Here is a 14,384-nt window from a genome sequence, read left to right on the forward strand (position 1 = left end):
GAATGTTTAGAATGAAGGAAAAATGTTATCTTTTGTATGTTTGCCTTTTATAACAATCTTGAATTCGAACGTTGGTGATCGATGACACATTTCGGTGTATTTAAGAACAACTAACAACGTTCTCGAGCGATCTTGTTATTTAACCATAATTTGAAGGATAATTTTAAAAAATGGTTCATCAAAAATAATTCTTTTTATTGATACATTACCACGTGTATTAAATCTATTTAACAACATATTTGATTCGTTAGTTACGTCATTATCTATTAAGCACCAATCGATAACAATCGCTGTATAATAAGAATACAATCGCTTCGAAGAATTGACATTAATTACCGGCGAATTATCAAAGCGCGTGTAGAGAATTCCATGTGTAAAAAGAACGGTAATTTTGCTCGTGCATCGATTCGTTTGTATTATAGAAGATGAGTAGGTAAAACGAGTTATGAATAAAAATACAAACGAAGCAGAGTGAAACAGTCGTTTACGTAATTTGCGGATGATTGAAATTTATCTTTTCCTGGAAATATCGTTCGTTTCTATCGCTTAACCTTTCACGAAAGTGGGTTGTGCGCCTGCCCAGCCTGAAACAGCGTTTTATTTTTTAAAGACCGATTCTTTGACTATTTATGCAAACACATACGAACTGGATTTACAAAACTTACTGCTAGCACTGCTACTCGCATAAGCGGAAGCACCGCTGGAAGCCAAGGCACTGCTTCCAGCTTGACTTCCTGCCGACGCTCCACTGGAAGCCCAACTTCCACTGTTTGCTTGTCCAAAACCCGCATCTGGTGCTAAAAACCAATATATTTTTTCCATTTTATCATATCTTAACTGAAAGTTTTATGAATTTAAAATGAGTTTTAAACAACAGAGACGTAAATATTAACAAATTAAAGATCACAACAAAGGCGATAATCATCAATATCATATACATAGAGTAACATATACATAGAATAATTTCTATGTATAGCTTACATGCTATACACATACAATCCTGTAACGTAGTGGGATTACACAACGTCACAGACATTAGAAAAACAGAAATTATTTGATGCATCCGATAATTATTATTAATTAACAGTTCATGCCTGTGATTTATGTTTTATCAGGAGCGAGATCTCATTGATCAACCTGATACGTTGGATGAAGAAAATAAAAATCCAAATAGAAGTGTTTCGATAGTAGACCTTGAAACGTTTTCCTATCTCTGGGAGTTTATATTCACTGGAAGTTATATTACCTATGTTAATATTCATTTCTGCTTCATGTCGAGAAATTTGAATTTGCATAACGATGTTGTAATCGACACGATATAACGGAATCTCGAAATATTGGTATGATTAGCGTCTTTCTAGTAAATATATTTTTCTAGAAAGCATATATTTCGCCAATCTAGTAAACATTAACAAAATAACAAGGCAAAATTATTGAAAGCAAATAGACATACCAATTCCAGAACCAGAATTGGCGTGTGAAGAAGCTTGTGCACTGCTAAAAGCTCCAGAAAGAGCACTACCGAAAAGATTTCCAAATCCTCCCGGACCGACTCCAACACCTCCTCCGCTTCCCGAGCCACGGTTTGTTGTGGATGGATTTCTCACGGCTGAAGAGCCTCCGTCGTTCGTTGAACCTGAATTCCAAATCGAGCCGGGGTAATGATTGGAATGTCCTTGTTGTGTTTTATCGCCAAAGGAAGGACTTTCATTCGTTTGACTCAATCCGCTATTACCCATGTTACTGTCTGGAGCAAACGATCCGCCAGGAATTGAATTAGGCGTGACATCAATTCCGATGTCTCCCCTTCCGTGTCCTAATCCACTAAGGAAAGGATTATCTTTGCCAATAGGCTTAGGTGCCTGTCCTCCGATCGAAACAACGTTCTTGCCACCGCTGCCTGGACTCGCTGCTACTCCTGTACCTGCATGACTCCATGCTCCCGCTCCCGCGACTGCACCGGTTCCTTGCAGGAAGGGATTTCCATAACCGACTGGCTTACTAGTAGCTGTTAGCTGAGGACCACCTAAGATAGATGTATTTTAGTATCAAGCACGAATGAAAAGAGATAGATATAATTTTTCCTATTAATTACCAGCACCAGAACTAGGAATCTTTCCAGTTAAGAAAGGGTTCAACGGATACGACCCTACTCCTTCTCCAGGAATTTTATTCGTTGTTTCAGTCTTGTAAACGTATGAAGGATTGCTTGGTCCAGAGGTACAGCCGTCGCTAGTTCCAGATGTACAACCTTGCGAACCAGTTCCAGGCGTGATTTGTTGAGGACTTTGCGCAAAATCATTTGGGTTTGCTTCAAAACCTCCTAATGGTTTCGAAGCCTTATTAACACCTACTGAAAGATCGTTTGGACTACAAGGCTTGTGATCTGGAGATCCATTCAGACTTGTTCCACTGCTACATCCGCTCCCAGTTCCACAACCTTGAGATCCACTTGTGCAACCCTTATCTGTTTCACCCGATGGATAAGAATTAAGTTCATGCGAAGGCTTTGTTGTGCTGGGGCCACCATAAGAAGCAGGTTGGTAAGAAGGCTTTGCCGTTCCGGTATTATCATGAGGAGCAGGCTGATAAGAAGGCTTTGTCGTTCCGGTCCCCCCATAAGGAACAGGTTGATAAGAAGGCTTTGCCGTTCCGGTACCCCCATAAGGGGTAGATTGGTAAGAAGGCTTTGCCGCTCCGGTACCCCCATAAGGAGCAGGTTGGTAAGAAGGCTTTGCCGTTCCGGTACCCCCATAAGGAGCGGGTTGGTAAGAAGGCTTTGCCGTTCCAGTATTATCATGAGGAGCAGGACGATAGGAAGGCTCTGTCGTTCCAGGACCACCGTAAGGAGCAGGCTGATAAGAGGGCTTTGGCGTTCCAGTACCCCGATAAGGAGCAGGCTGATAAGAGGGCTTTGGCGTTACGGTACCCCCATAAGGAGCAGGTTGGTAAGAAGGTGGCGTTTTTCCGGTATCACTGTAAGGTGCACCCGTAGATGCATGAGGTTTAACCCCTGCAGGGCTTCCTGGTACAGGATTTACGTTCACATAAAAGATCTTGCTATCTCCGTCTTTGGGAGTACCGTGTTTAGGTGCTGTACCCGAAGAACCTCCTTTAACACCAGTGTAATTCGGCTTTTGAGTTCCGTAAGGAACGTTTCCGTTTGGAGAACCTGAAGACCCTGGCGTCTGTGCATTTTCAGATGGAGACCCATTAGAAGGAATGCCGTGTGAATAAACGGGATTGGATGTCGATGGACCGCGTGCAGGGTGGCTAGAATCGAAACCGTTTCCAGCGGTCGGCGCACCAGTTCCCGCGTACGCTATACTTGAAGCTACAGCGTTTGCATTAGAATTTTGAGGACTTGTCGGATATACTGAATTTCCTAAGCTTCCCGGTCTGGCTATATTTCCGGAGTTCCATGGAGATCCTCCGTATGGCCGCGTATCGGAACCGTGCCCAGTGTTACTTTTCGGCAACCCACTACTAGGATATTGCCCTTGTCCCGCGGGAGAACCTTGCGGAGTACCCGAAGGACTGCTTTGAGGCGATCCACTTCCCGGATATTGACCTTGTCCTACGGGAGAACCGTGCGCAGGACTGGAAGGACTGCTTTGAAGCGATCCACTTATAGGATATTGCCCTTGTCCCGCGGGAGAACCGTGCGGAGAACCTGAAGGACTGTTTTGAGGCGATCCACTTCCCGGATATTGGCCTTGTCCTACGGGAGAACCGTGTGGAGCACCGAAAGGAGTACTTTTCGGCAATCCACTACCAGGATATTGCCCTTGTCCCGCGGGAGAACCGTGCGGAGAACCCGAAGGACTGCCTTGAGGCGATCCACTTCCCGGATATTGGCCTTGTCCTACGGGAGAACCGCGCGCAGGACTGGAAGGACTGCTTTGAAGCGATCCACTTATAGGATATTGCCCTTGTCCCGCGGGAGAACCGTGCGGAGAACCTGAAGGACTGTTTTGAGGCGATCCACTTCCCGGATATTGGCCTTGTCCTACGGGAGAACCGTGTGGAGCACCGAAAGGAGTACTTTTCGGCAATCCACTACCAGGATATTGCCCTTGTCCCGCGGGAGAACCGTGCGGAGAACCCGAAGGACTGCCTTGAGGCGATCCACTTCCCGGATATTGGCCTTGTCCTACGGGAGAACCGCGCGCAGGACTGGAAGGACTGCTTTGAGGCGATCCACTTATAGGATATTGCCCTTGTCCCGCGGGAGAACCGTGCGGAGAACCCGAAGGATTGCTTTGAGGCGATCCACTTCCCGGATATTGGCCTTGTCCTACGGGAGAACCGTGTGGAGAACCGAAAGGAGTACTTTTCGGCAATCCACTACCAGGATATTGCCCTTGTCCCGCGGGAGAACCGTGCGGAGAACCCGAAGGACTGCTTTGAGGCGATCCACTTCCCGGATATTGACCTTGTCCTACGGGAGAACCATGCGCAGGACTGGAAGGACTGCTTTGAGGCGATCCACTTATAGGATATTGTCCTTGTCCCGCGGGAGAACCGTGCGGAGAACCCGAAGGACTGCTTTGAGGCGATCCACTTCCCGGATATTGACCTTGTCCCGCCGGAGAACCGTATGGAGAACCGGACGGATTGCTTTGGGGCGATCCATTTCCCGGATATCGCCCTTGTTCAGCGGGAGAACCATGCGGAGGACCAGAAGGACTGCTTTGAGGCGATCCACTTACAGGATACTGGCCTGGTCTCGGATTTGGTCCATAAGATGATGCAAAGGGACTGTCATGTGGTCTCGTTGGATCAACAGATTTATCGGCACAACTGGCATCATAAGGACTGCTGGAACATCCTGCTGGAGATCCTTGAGGATTATATACTGCTGTTGGACCCGTGGAATGTACAGGACTTTCCTTCTGAACATTTGCGGGGTTGCTGCCAGAGAATGGCACTGGAGATTGTTTTACAGGACCAACACCGCTTGAACCTAAATTAGAGATCGACTAATGTAATCTTTATGCATTTTGTTAAAAATTTTCAATTGTGCATTTGAATACTTTCAAACAATTTGAATAATGTATTTGCGAATTTTATCTATTTATATTATATTATATTTATATTATTTATTCTTGAAAATTATTCAGAATTTCATGGTCAAGGAAATGAATTTATGTATAAGGTAAAACTGGTGTTTGCTTGACTCATTGAATCGGCATCGTTAAATAAGATGTAAAAATTCTAGCTAACCTTGAGCACAGCCGGTGCCGTGTTGATAATTACCGGAGCATCCAAAACCTGTTTTTGGACCACTATTCCAGCTTCCATCGCTGGTAGGACTCGATACATCCGCATTCGGTACTCTTCCAGAATTCCAACTGTTAGAAGGATGCGAAGCTGTTCCAGGTGAACCACCGAACCCTTGGTTCCAGGCGGGTTTCGGCGTAGTTCCAGAGCCTGTGTTCCATCCTGATCCAGGTTGTTGACCGGTTACAGGGAACGCTTTGTTCCATGGTGAACCTGAGCTCGAGCTCCCAGTTTCAGGGCGTCCTCCTTTAACTGGCGTTGTTCCAAATGGAGTGCCACTTCCACTACTCGCAGCATTTGACGCGGCGCTGACTCCCGTGTGTGGTCCTTGACCGTTAGAATTAGGCACTCCTAATTTCTGTACGCCCGGAGGCGATCCTCCTTTATTTTTGTGTCCGTGATAATGACCGTGTTCTCTATACTGTCCATCGTCCCCGTCGTCGCAATCGTCTTCGTCTTTTTCTTCTGGTTCAGTTTCATCCTCGTCTTTTTCCCAGTAATCGTCGTCTTCCCACTTGCACTTAGGACAGCCACCACGCTGATTTCCTTTGACTCCGCCGTTTGGCTGATTATTGCCATTGTAGCCAGTGTTGTCGTAACTGCGAATTCCTTTGTGCCCGTCATGGCTCCCGTCAACCGTAGGTAGACTTCCGATTCCAGTAAATGCGTTACTCAACGAGAATGCGCTAGCACCTGCATTCGCGTATGCGTTTGCGGACGCCGAAGCACTGCCTATTCTCGGAAATAATGAAAACAATTAATAAAGGTCTTATCGATTTATCCTCTACATTTTAAAATACGATACATACTGTACGCTAGACTACTGCTTCCGCCACTTCCTTCGTGCGCTCCTAAAAGTAACAGATTAGAGTTTAATATCGTTGTGTGAGTGTTTTATCGTAGATATCTTCTTTCCATGGCAAAAGTATTATATAATAGTGATGGATCGTTGTAGAAAAAAAGCAATGTAGAAACGAGAGAAAAAAGATGAAGAATATCGTTTACCTGAACCAACAATGACCGTGGCGATTAGAAGGGCGAGCATTGAGAACCGGATTGTTTGATTTATCCCAATCATCTTAAGATTACTTGGCACGGTCGAATCCTTGATTGTTCGACACGAGCTTCAAGTCATTGCGAGGCGAGTCTCGATCGAATACTTCTATATATAAGGATACCCCCGGCAGTGAAAGGATGCATCGCGCTCAAGTATCATCCCCGACCGTGAAGATACGCATCCGAATGTCGGTGGCAATGAGTAATACTTGTTTGACTCTTTCTACCAGACAATGTTCGCAACACTAACAATAGGTAGGCCGATCGACTAGTTTCAGCCAGCCGGCTTCGTCGCGACTACGTCATCCGGCTTTAGGAGTTTCCACGAGATACACGATTCTTCACACGTTTCTTTTGAAAAGGAAGGAGTATCATGCAAATTGGAGCGTAACCCATCCTTGCTTTTTTGAATTTATGACACTGCTTGGCATTACTTGTTGCAACATTTGATATTCCCCTCCAGTGATTTTATTTTCGTCACCTACGTCGCCGTTCAACCATTTAACAACTCTTGTTCGCTTATTTTGTTGTGGATAAGGTAGTTACAAACGGAAAAGAAAAAGTTCGAACATGCAGAGAGTTGCATCGCAGTCGTGGCGACTTCGACGCTCGCTCGGGAAATATGTTCTATTTCTAAGTTCGCATTATTCCACTTATATTAGAGGCGTGCTAAATTTTCTATGTCTATAGAAAATTATGCTGCTTTCCGTAAGACAATAATATATATGATTCTATGCACTTTCTGCGAATCGTGGAAAAGGGAATCAATGATCGTTATGTATGTATAATTGTTACCGCATGATTGCAGAATTATTTATAGAACACGCGCTTTGTTTCATCAAATGTCGATATTCCGGATAGGAGATTATATCGGAATACGGGAAAACCACTGACATTCAGCTCTTTAATATTTTTCAATTCGGATAATCGTATGATTCGTATGATTCGGGATGATTCAGAATCGTATGATTGATTTTAAATGTAAATTGTAATATTTAAATACTATCCATGTAAATTGTAATATTTAAATACTATTTAATGCTATTTAAAAATTGTATTGAACGATTTGTATAATGTATCAAATATTTTTTACGTGATTCTAGTCATGCAAATATCTGTTATTATACGATTCGTATTAAAGCTTATTTGAATTTCGCGGCTCTCAAGCAAAAGAATTATCGATATGCGAGTGCAGTATCGATTACAATGGCGCTTATGACGCCGTACCTGCGTCACAATGCATATACAGTATGGTAGGTACTTTGGTGACGCACGGTAACGGGTGGCGAAAATCCTTTGTGTTGGAATTTTAATTTCATTCTACAATATACTTTAAGTTGGTGAGTTTTGTTTCCATTTAGTTTCTTTAATTCGGATATATTATGTATATATGTTCTCTTGATATTACTATGTCTTATTAAATTGCCAAACTGCAAATACTTTGGACACTCTACAAGCAAGACTCGCGCGTTGTTCGAATATTTTGTTCGAAAAATTGTAAATAATTGATAGCTTTGCAACACACACGTTCACAAAAGTTTATACATCTTTCAAGTATAGTATCGATAAAACAATGATTGAAAAGTTTGTGGATCACGTGCTGGAAAATACGTATGTTCTAATTGCCTACTCCATAACCCCTTCTAGATTCCAGAAAATACTGGAAGTATTACTTTGTTAAGGATTAGAATTCTATAAACGCTATTTGCATCTTGTCTGTTTAGCATTAAATCCTTGCATTATGGGTGATTCTGATGATGAATACGATAGGAAAAGAAGAGACAAATTTAGAGGGGAGAGAACAGAATCTTATTCTAGAGAAGGTCGACGAGATGACAGAAGAAGAGATGATTGGGTGGATAGGTAACTACCTAACTGATAAGCTTTAAAATATATATTAACAAATAAAAACATATTGGAAATAAGTTATTTTGTTTTAGCATAAACAGACTCTTATAGTTTTAACGATAGTAATTATTCTAGAGAATGGTCTAGTCGACCTAGACAGCGTCCAGATTACAGAGAGTACCGTGGAGGTGGAGGTGGAGGACGTGATAGATATAGTCCTGGCAGATCACAGGAGATGGCACCACCAATGAAAAGAATGAGAACAGATTGGGACGATCGTCCAAGATATGGACATGATTATTACGGAGGTGGAGGAGGGGGTGCAACTTCCTGGGGACCAGACCATTATCCACCTCCTCACCATGGCAATCATCACTATGGAAACCACAGTAACAGTAACAGGTTTGTGTTTCTTATGTTATTTTTAATGCAGATTTTCTTTTTTCTCTCCCGTTTCTTTTCTTTATGAATTTGTTCTTGGTTTATAAACAGCATTGTCATGAAAAAAAGAGGTTGTATTATAAGTATGCAAAAAAGGAGTCGATTCACTCCAAGACTGTTGGCCCGATTAAGGTAGCGTTTAAATGTTTTAAATTTCTTGACTAATTGTAAATGGTTTCATGTTTTGTGCAGTCGAGAGGTAGCTGGTAACTTCAGCAATTCCAATGTTGAAACTCAACCACCAATGATGTCTTTCAAAGCGTTTCTCGGAACTCAAGAAGATTCGATTACAGACGAGGAAGCTATTAAACGATATAACGAATATAAATTGGAATTCAGAAGGCAACAATTGAATGAATTCTTCGTTGCACACAAGGACGAAGAATGGTATATTTCATTTTTTAATTCACTAATAATGGTCTCGAAATTATTCCTTATATGTATATTGTGAAGCTCAGTCGTACTTAAATGTGGATATAAAAATAATTAATTTCTACAGTGGCTGAATTGTTATTTCTGTTAAAACAATAATCTTGTAATCAATGTTTCCACAAGACGTTGAAATCCACGTTGCATGAAAGTTATGCCCACTGTAGAAAGTAATCTTTTAATCCTAATGAAATTATCAGACTCTGTTCGGGTATGTATGCCTAGAGTGCATACATACGTTGAACAGAAGAGCGTTAGGGTGTAGTAGCTTTATAATTTTTGCTAAATTGCAGACACAATTTTATCGGTAATTGCAAGCAATATGACCAGCTCTGTCTATCCCTACAGTGTACAGCCAGCAACGCCTTATGTCTTGGGCACAGGTCACCTCGCTCGTTTATTTTTACGTACGATATTTTATGCATTTCGCGTTTCGCGCATCACAGAAGAATTGAGGTGTTTATTAGGTAGTTAAACAAAGATGCGAGCTGGGCGCGCAAAGCCCAAACATGCTCGCGATAGGCCGCGTTCTAAACCCGTTTAATTATTTCTGACATTCAAAAGATATGCTATCATTACAATAGACCTCTGAGTCGACAAGAAAACTGAAAAATATCAGACTCTACAGGTGAGGCTTCATTCTGTAACTGACAATGTTGACAGTAAAACTGATAATTTATAAATAATCGTCTTGAAGAAAAGGATATAATAATATTTAGTTACGAGGAATGATTCGCTCTAGATATGGATGGGAAACGTAACAATTACTGCTATATCTTATTCATCACCTATTGCGACAAATTTATCACGATTACGTAAATATGTTTATGATCGATTAAAAGCACGCTCTGTGCTTATACGAACATGAATATTTTCATTATAAAATTATATTGAGGACTTAGTAGAATTAACTACTATCTTAATTCTAATGCACTTTCTTTCGAATATACATAAATGATAAATCCACAAATTGTACGTCTGTTTGCTTTAATTTACAAGAAATTTATTTCAAAATTGACTGAAATACCATATTCTTCTACCAATTTACCAGGTTCAAAATAAAGTATCATCCAGAAGAATCAGTGAAGAGAAAGGAAGAACAGGTGGCAGCTCTTAAGGTATAAATTATCGATTTAAAAATATTTTCCCTAAGAGATCGATTGAACCTATTATTCTTACCATCTTTCTTTGCAGAAACGTGTCGAAGTCTTCCTGGAAATGCTTGAAATTAAAGAAATAGATAAAGTTTCTGTGGATGCAGATCAAGCTGATGCTTTGCTGCATTTGCTAGATGCGGTAGTTATTAAATTAGAAGGTGGAACAGAAGAAGATTTACAAGTTTTAGACATAAAGCCAACAAATATGATTATAACTAAAGATACGATCAAAGATAAAGAGGACGTGAAGAACAAAATTGGAGCTGAGAAAAAAGGTGATAATAGGTATGGATTGGTATTTGTTAAAAGAAGAATAGGGGAATGTCTAAAGGATTAATCGTTATTGTACACTTTACAGTGATACGAATAAAGTTGATGAAGCTTCGAAAACAGAGAAAAATTTAAAAAATGGTCAAAGTACAGACTCTGAGATTAAAAGCGTAGAAAACGACGAAATTTCGATAGAGGAAGTTGAAAAGTCAGAGGAGAATATAGAAGAAACAAAAAAGGATGATAGTGCGGATGGCACAAGTATTTGATTTTGTTTACTAAATCAAAAATAATACTTACTATTTTTCTATTATCTCCTAACTTTTTTACTTTTGTGTAGGCAAACAAGAGGAAATTAATATCAAAAAGAGAAAACGAACTGATAGTAACAGCAGCAGCAGCAGCAGTAGCAGCAGTAGTAGTTCCTCTGGTAGCGATAGTAACAAACCCGATACACCGAAAGCAGATCCTCGTAAGTTTCAATGCTATACTTATTTAAAAATTGTACATTATTCTTTAATTCGTTCCAGATATAACTGAAAAAATGGATGTCAATAATGAAAATACTGATGCACAAGATAATAAAGAAGGCGATCGAGATGCTAAAACAGACAGTGAACCTTTGCCAGAAGCTAAAAAGTCTGCTATGGAACCAGAAGCAGTAATCGACCTAGCTAGTGAAGATAAAGAAAAAGAACCTAGAGCTTTACACAAGACTAGTAGTATCTTCCTCCGTAATTTAGCACCTACGATAACAAAGGCAGAAGTTGAAGCGGTTAGTTATAAATATATGTGGTATATGTCATAGGTTACATTTTTTTAGATAAATCTATGAATAATCTATTTAAATAGATGTGCAAACGTTTCCCTGGATTTTTGCGAGTTGCTATAGCAGATCCTCAACCAGAAAGAAGATGGTTTAGAAGAGGTTGGGTGTCTTTTGAAAGACAAGTAAATATAAAAGAGATATGTTGGAGCTTAAACAATATTCGGGTATGTTGATAAATTAAATACACGCGTGCGAATAAAGGAAAAAAATTAAAATATTGAAACAACATGGAATAATTTCTACAGTTACGGGACTGCGAACTTGGAGCTATAGTAAATCGAGATCTTTCGCGTCGCATACGCACAGTAAATGGTTTAACATCCCATAAACAAATAGTTAGGCATGATATCAAATTGAGTGCTAAAATCGTGCATAATTTAGACAGCAGAGTTGGTTTGTGGAATGAAGAAAAAAGAGATGATAATACAGTTAAACAAGATGACGACAACAAAGAAAATAAAAGTATTCAAAATGTACATGAAGTTGAGCAAGCCGTAAGACAGCAATTAATTTACACATTTGATTAGTGCTTATAATGACGTTATTGAAAAATCATGACGTATGTTCCTACAGGCATTTGGATTGTCATCTAAAAATCCAGTATTGAAGAACATAACCGACTATCTGATAGAAGAGGCATCGGCCGAAGAAGAGGAATTATTAGGAATGTCTGGTGACAAAGAAGAGGGTCAATTGGGAGGTGACGGAGACGGTCCAATTGAAAGAGATCCGACATTGATCAAGGTATTAAGTCAGCCGTATAAAAAGATTCGTTTATTACGATATGGAGATGTACTGGTTTCTTTTTTTTTTTTTTTTTTTTTTTTTAGGTCTTGGACAGATTGATTCTTTATTTGCGAGTAGTTCATTCAGTTGATTATTATAATCACTGTGAATATCCAAATGAAGACGAAATGCCAAATAGATGTGGAATCATGCACGTTAGAGGATCTCCTCCTACCGCTAAAGTTACTAGCACCGAATTGTCAGAATACTGTCGCAATTTTGAAAGCAAGATGGCAGCATTCTTGCAACCAATTGCAACGCTGTCTCAAGAGGAGTTCGATAAGCTGGGTGCTAAAAATGCCGAAGCGTATCCTTTTCTCTTTTGTTTCTTTTAAAATATGTTGAAAAAAATTTGTTAGATAACTCTTTTGTCTCTATTATTTCTTTAATATTTGATATTAGTGAAGTCGAAAAGTTCGTTCAAGCCAATACACAAGAACTATCAAAAGATAAATGGTTATGTCCACTTAGTGGGAAAAAGTTCAAAGGACCAGATTTTATTCGGAAACATATTTTTAATAAGCATGCGGAAAAGGTAGCAGAAGTAAAGGCGGAAGCAGAATATTTTAACAACTACTTAAGAGATCCAAAAAGGCCACAGCTTCCCGAGCACCCGGGAAATAAAGCACCTCCGAGAGAGAGCTTACGCGAAGGATTTACTCCATATGGATGTAGCACGTAAGTGTTAAATATGCTCAAATCACTTTGCTAGAACAGTACTTCCCTTTCACATTCAAATTCATCATAACACATGATTCTTATACTAATTACCGCTAATTTAATCGTGAAGATTTGGAAGTTACGGCGGTGGTTACGGTAGCAGCAGGGGAGGATACGGATCAAGTTACGGAGCAGGATTCGGCGGAGGGTTTGGAATGCCGCGTTCCAATCGTGGTGGCTTTAATCGAGGACGGTAAGATATTTTTGTTTTAATTTTTCGCAATTCACTGGCTTTGTATAAACAACCTGTAGTACGATGAAATGCAGTAAAACTTTTGGGTACTTGAGTAAATGACTTGTTTGAAAAATCGATCAAGTGGTGGTTTTCGTAAATTCTTTTCCGCCATATTGAACGTGGTGATACGCTGTTTTACAGGGCTGCACCGGACTCAACTTCGAGGCCTGTTATTAGTTATAATGATTTGGACCAGCTAGACATGGATATGTTCTAAGTTTTATCAAGTACCATTCGAATTTTTTTATACAGAAGTAAAAGCAACGAGAAAAATTCTGAAAGATATCAGACTTTCGTGCTAGCAGATCTATATCTGGATTATGTAACACAGAGTATATATTTAGTATCGAGCGAACCGTCCAATTAACGCAATGTGTTACAAAATCAGCACACTTCTTGCTTTCTCGATACGGAATAACTTAGACCATTCGTGTACATAAAGAAAGAAAATATAATTATGTCGTGTACCTTAGTACAAAAAAGTTCTTTTACTTTATGTTCCTTTACAAAAAGAGAAGCAGAATCGGCAGATGCTGTACTTTTATAAGCCGATGAGTTGCAAATAAAACTATTTCTTTGTATTTACGTGTGCTTTTATTTTATATCCCATTTCCGTTCAAATCCTATGTCCAGTTGGTCGTACGTCGTCGTGTGCTGTCTCGTTAATTATTTTAGAATCTACACTTACACGTAGCTTTAGCGCACCGCAAGGAACGAATACCTTGTTGAGAGTAGAATCTATTAATTTTTATTAAACGTTACAGTGGCGGCGGAGGAGACTTCCGACCAGTGATTCATTATCGTGATCTCGATGCACCAAGAGAACCAGATGAATTTCTCTAAATTGCTTCGATAGACGAAAGGTCAAAGGAACGAAGGAATCGTGCGTTTGGAATCGATGAGTTTGATGAAAGCAATATCGGGATGTGCGTACTATATATCTATATATGTATATAACAATCTATAAGGTCATATATGTCATATATATATTTCTTATACATACACATATATATGTATATATAAGTTATATATCTCTGTGCATAGGACTTTATATAAACGTTACAGTTAACTTACATACAAAAATATACCTACGTATATACGATTTTAATGTGTGTATAAACACAACTGATGAATAGAGAAATGCACATTTAATAAGCAAAGATCTCCTATCTACTAGTATATCTTATTTAAGGAAATATATTTTATCCTTAATTCAATGACAACAATGTTCCATTGGAGTAACATACAAGATAGATCAGCTATAGCAAAAATCAATATTTGTAATCTGTCCTATGATACAATAATAAAGTATATCGTTTCCTAATTACAC

General features: G+C 39.8%; 2 protein-coding genes across 20 annotated transcripts; one reads left to right on the plus strand and one right to left on the minus strand.

Annotated features, from left to right (window-relative positions):
* Nucleotides 1-174: 174 nt before the first annotated feature.
* Nucleotides 175-6,633, minus strand: LOC126917108 (hornerin-like). 16 transcript variants are annotated; one of them, XM_050723580.1, is made up of 11 exons: nucleotides 6,289-6,633; nucleotides 6,093-6,134; nucleotides 5,227-6,015; nucleotides 4,436-4,966; nucleotides 4,106-4,147; nucleotides 3,818-3,961; nucleotides 2,945-3,673; nucleotides 2,096-2,899; nucleotides 1,454-2,026; nucleotides 666-797; nucleotides 175-584 (listed from the first exon to the last, which is right to left on the minus strand). In XM_050723580.1, exons 1-11 carry the CDS (start codon nucleotides 6,359-6,361, stop codon nucleotides 547-549), a joined length of 3,897 nt encoding a protein of 1,298 aa, XP_050579537.1. In that variant the 5' UTR covers nucleotides 6,362-6,633; the 3' UTR covers nucleotides 175-546. The 16 variants fall into 16 exon arrangements, with proteins under 16 accessions (XP_050579537.1, XP_050579532.1, XP_050579542.1 ...); XM_050723575.1 differs by having other exon boundaries at nucleotides 1,454-1,636; nucleotides 1,736-2,026; nucleotides 4,034-4,966; XM_050723585.1 differs by lacking the exon at nucleotides 4,106-4,147 and having other exon boundaries at nucleotides 4,538-4,966.
* A 906-nt stretch (nucleotides 6,634-7,539) lies between these two features.
* LOC126917116 (serrate RNA effector molecule homolog) lies at nucleotides 7,540-14,381 on the plus strand. Of its 4 annotated transcripts, none has more exons than XM_050723627.1 (16): nucleotides 7,540-7,679; nucleotides 8,064-8,202; nucleotides 8,311-8,589; nucleotides 8,821-9,015; nucleotides 10,109-10,175; nucleotides 10,252-10,499; nucleotides 10,573-10,745; nucleotides 10,825-10,956; nucleotides 11,015-11,259; nucleotides 11,337-11,477; nucleotides 11,559-11,807; nucleotides 11,887-12,057; nucleotides 12,144-12,406; nucleotides 12,502-12,777; nucleotides 12,890-13,012; nucleotides 13,819-14,381. In XM_050723627.1, the coding sequence occupies exons 2-16, from the start codon at nucleotides 8,081-8,083 to the stop codon at nucleotides 13,895-13,897; spliced, it is 2,763 nt and encodes a 920-aa protein (XP_050579584.1). In that variant the 5' UTR covers nucleotides 7,540-7,679; nucleotides 8,064-8,080; the 3' UTR covers nucleotides 13,898-14,381. The 4 variants fall into 4 exon arrangements, with proteins under 4 accessions (XP_050579584.1, XP_050579587.1, XP_050579586.1 ...); XM_050723630.1 differs by having other exon boundaries at nucleotides 11,559-11,786; XM_050723629.1 differs by having other exon boundaries at nucleotides 8,323-8,589.
* Nucleotides 14,382-14,384: the final 3 nt, after the last annotated feature.

The sequence above is a fragment of the Bombus affinis genome, chromosome 6 (assembly GCF_024516045.1).
Source record: "Bombus affinis isolate iyBomAffi1 chromosome 6, iyBomAffi1.2, whole genome shotgun sequence".
Taxonomy (NCBI): Eukaryota; Metazoa; Arthropoda; class Insecta; order Hymenoptera; family Apidae; genus Bombus; species Bombus affinis.

Bases quoted from the DNA above. Each gene is read 5' to 3' on its own strand.
- LOC126917108 (XM_050723574.1), bottom strand. From the start codon at position 6,361: ATGATTGGGATAAATCAAACAATCCGGTTCTCAATGCTCGCCCTTCTA. The intron at 3,674-3,817 runs GTTCTCCGCACG...ACAGTCCTTCAG, and splicing joins GCCTCAAGGCAGTCCTTCGG to GTTCTCCGCACGGTTCTCCC. The intron at 798-1,453 runs GTATGTCTATTT...ATTGGTTTTTAG, and splicing joins CAATTCTGGTTCTGGAATTG to CACCAGATGCGGGTTTTGGA.
- LOC126917116 (XM_050723627.1), top strand. From the start codon at position 8,081: ATGGGTGATTCTGATGATGAATACGATAGGAAAAGAAGAGACAAATTT. The intron at 10,957-11,014 runs GTAAGTTTCAAT...AATTCGTTCCAG, and splicing joins TACACCGAAAGCAGATCCTC to ATATAACTGAAAAAATGGAT. The intron at 11,478-11,558 runs GTATGTTGATAA...TAATTTCTACAG, and splicing joins GGAGCTTAAACAATATTCGG to TTACGGGACTGCGAACTTGG.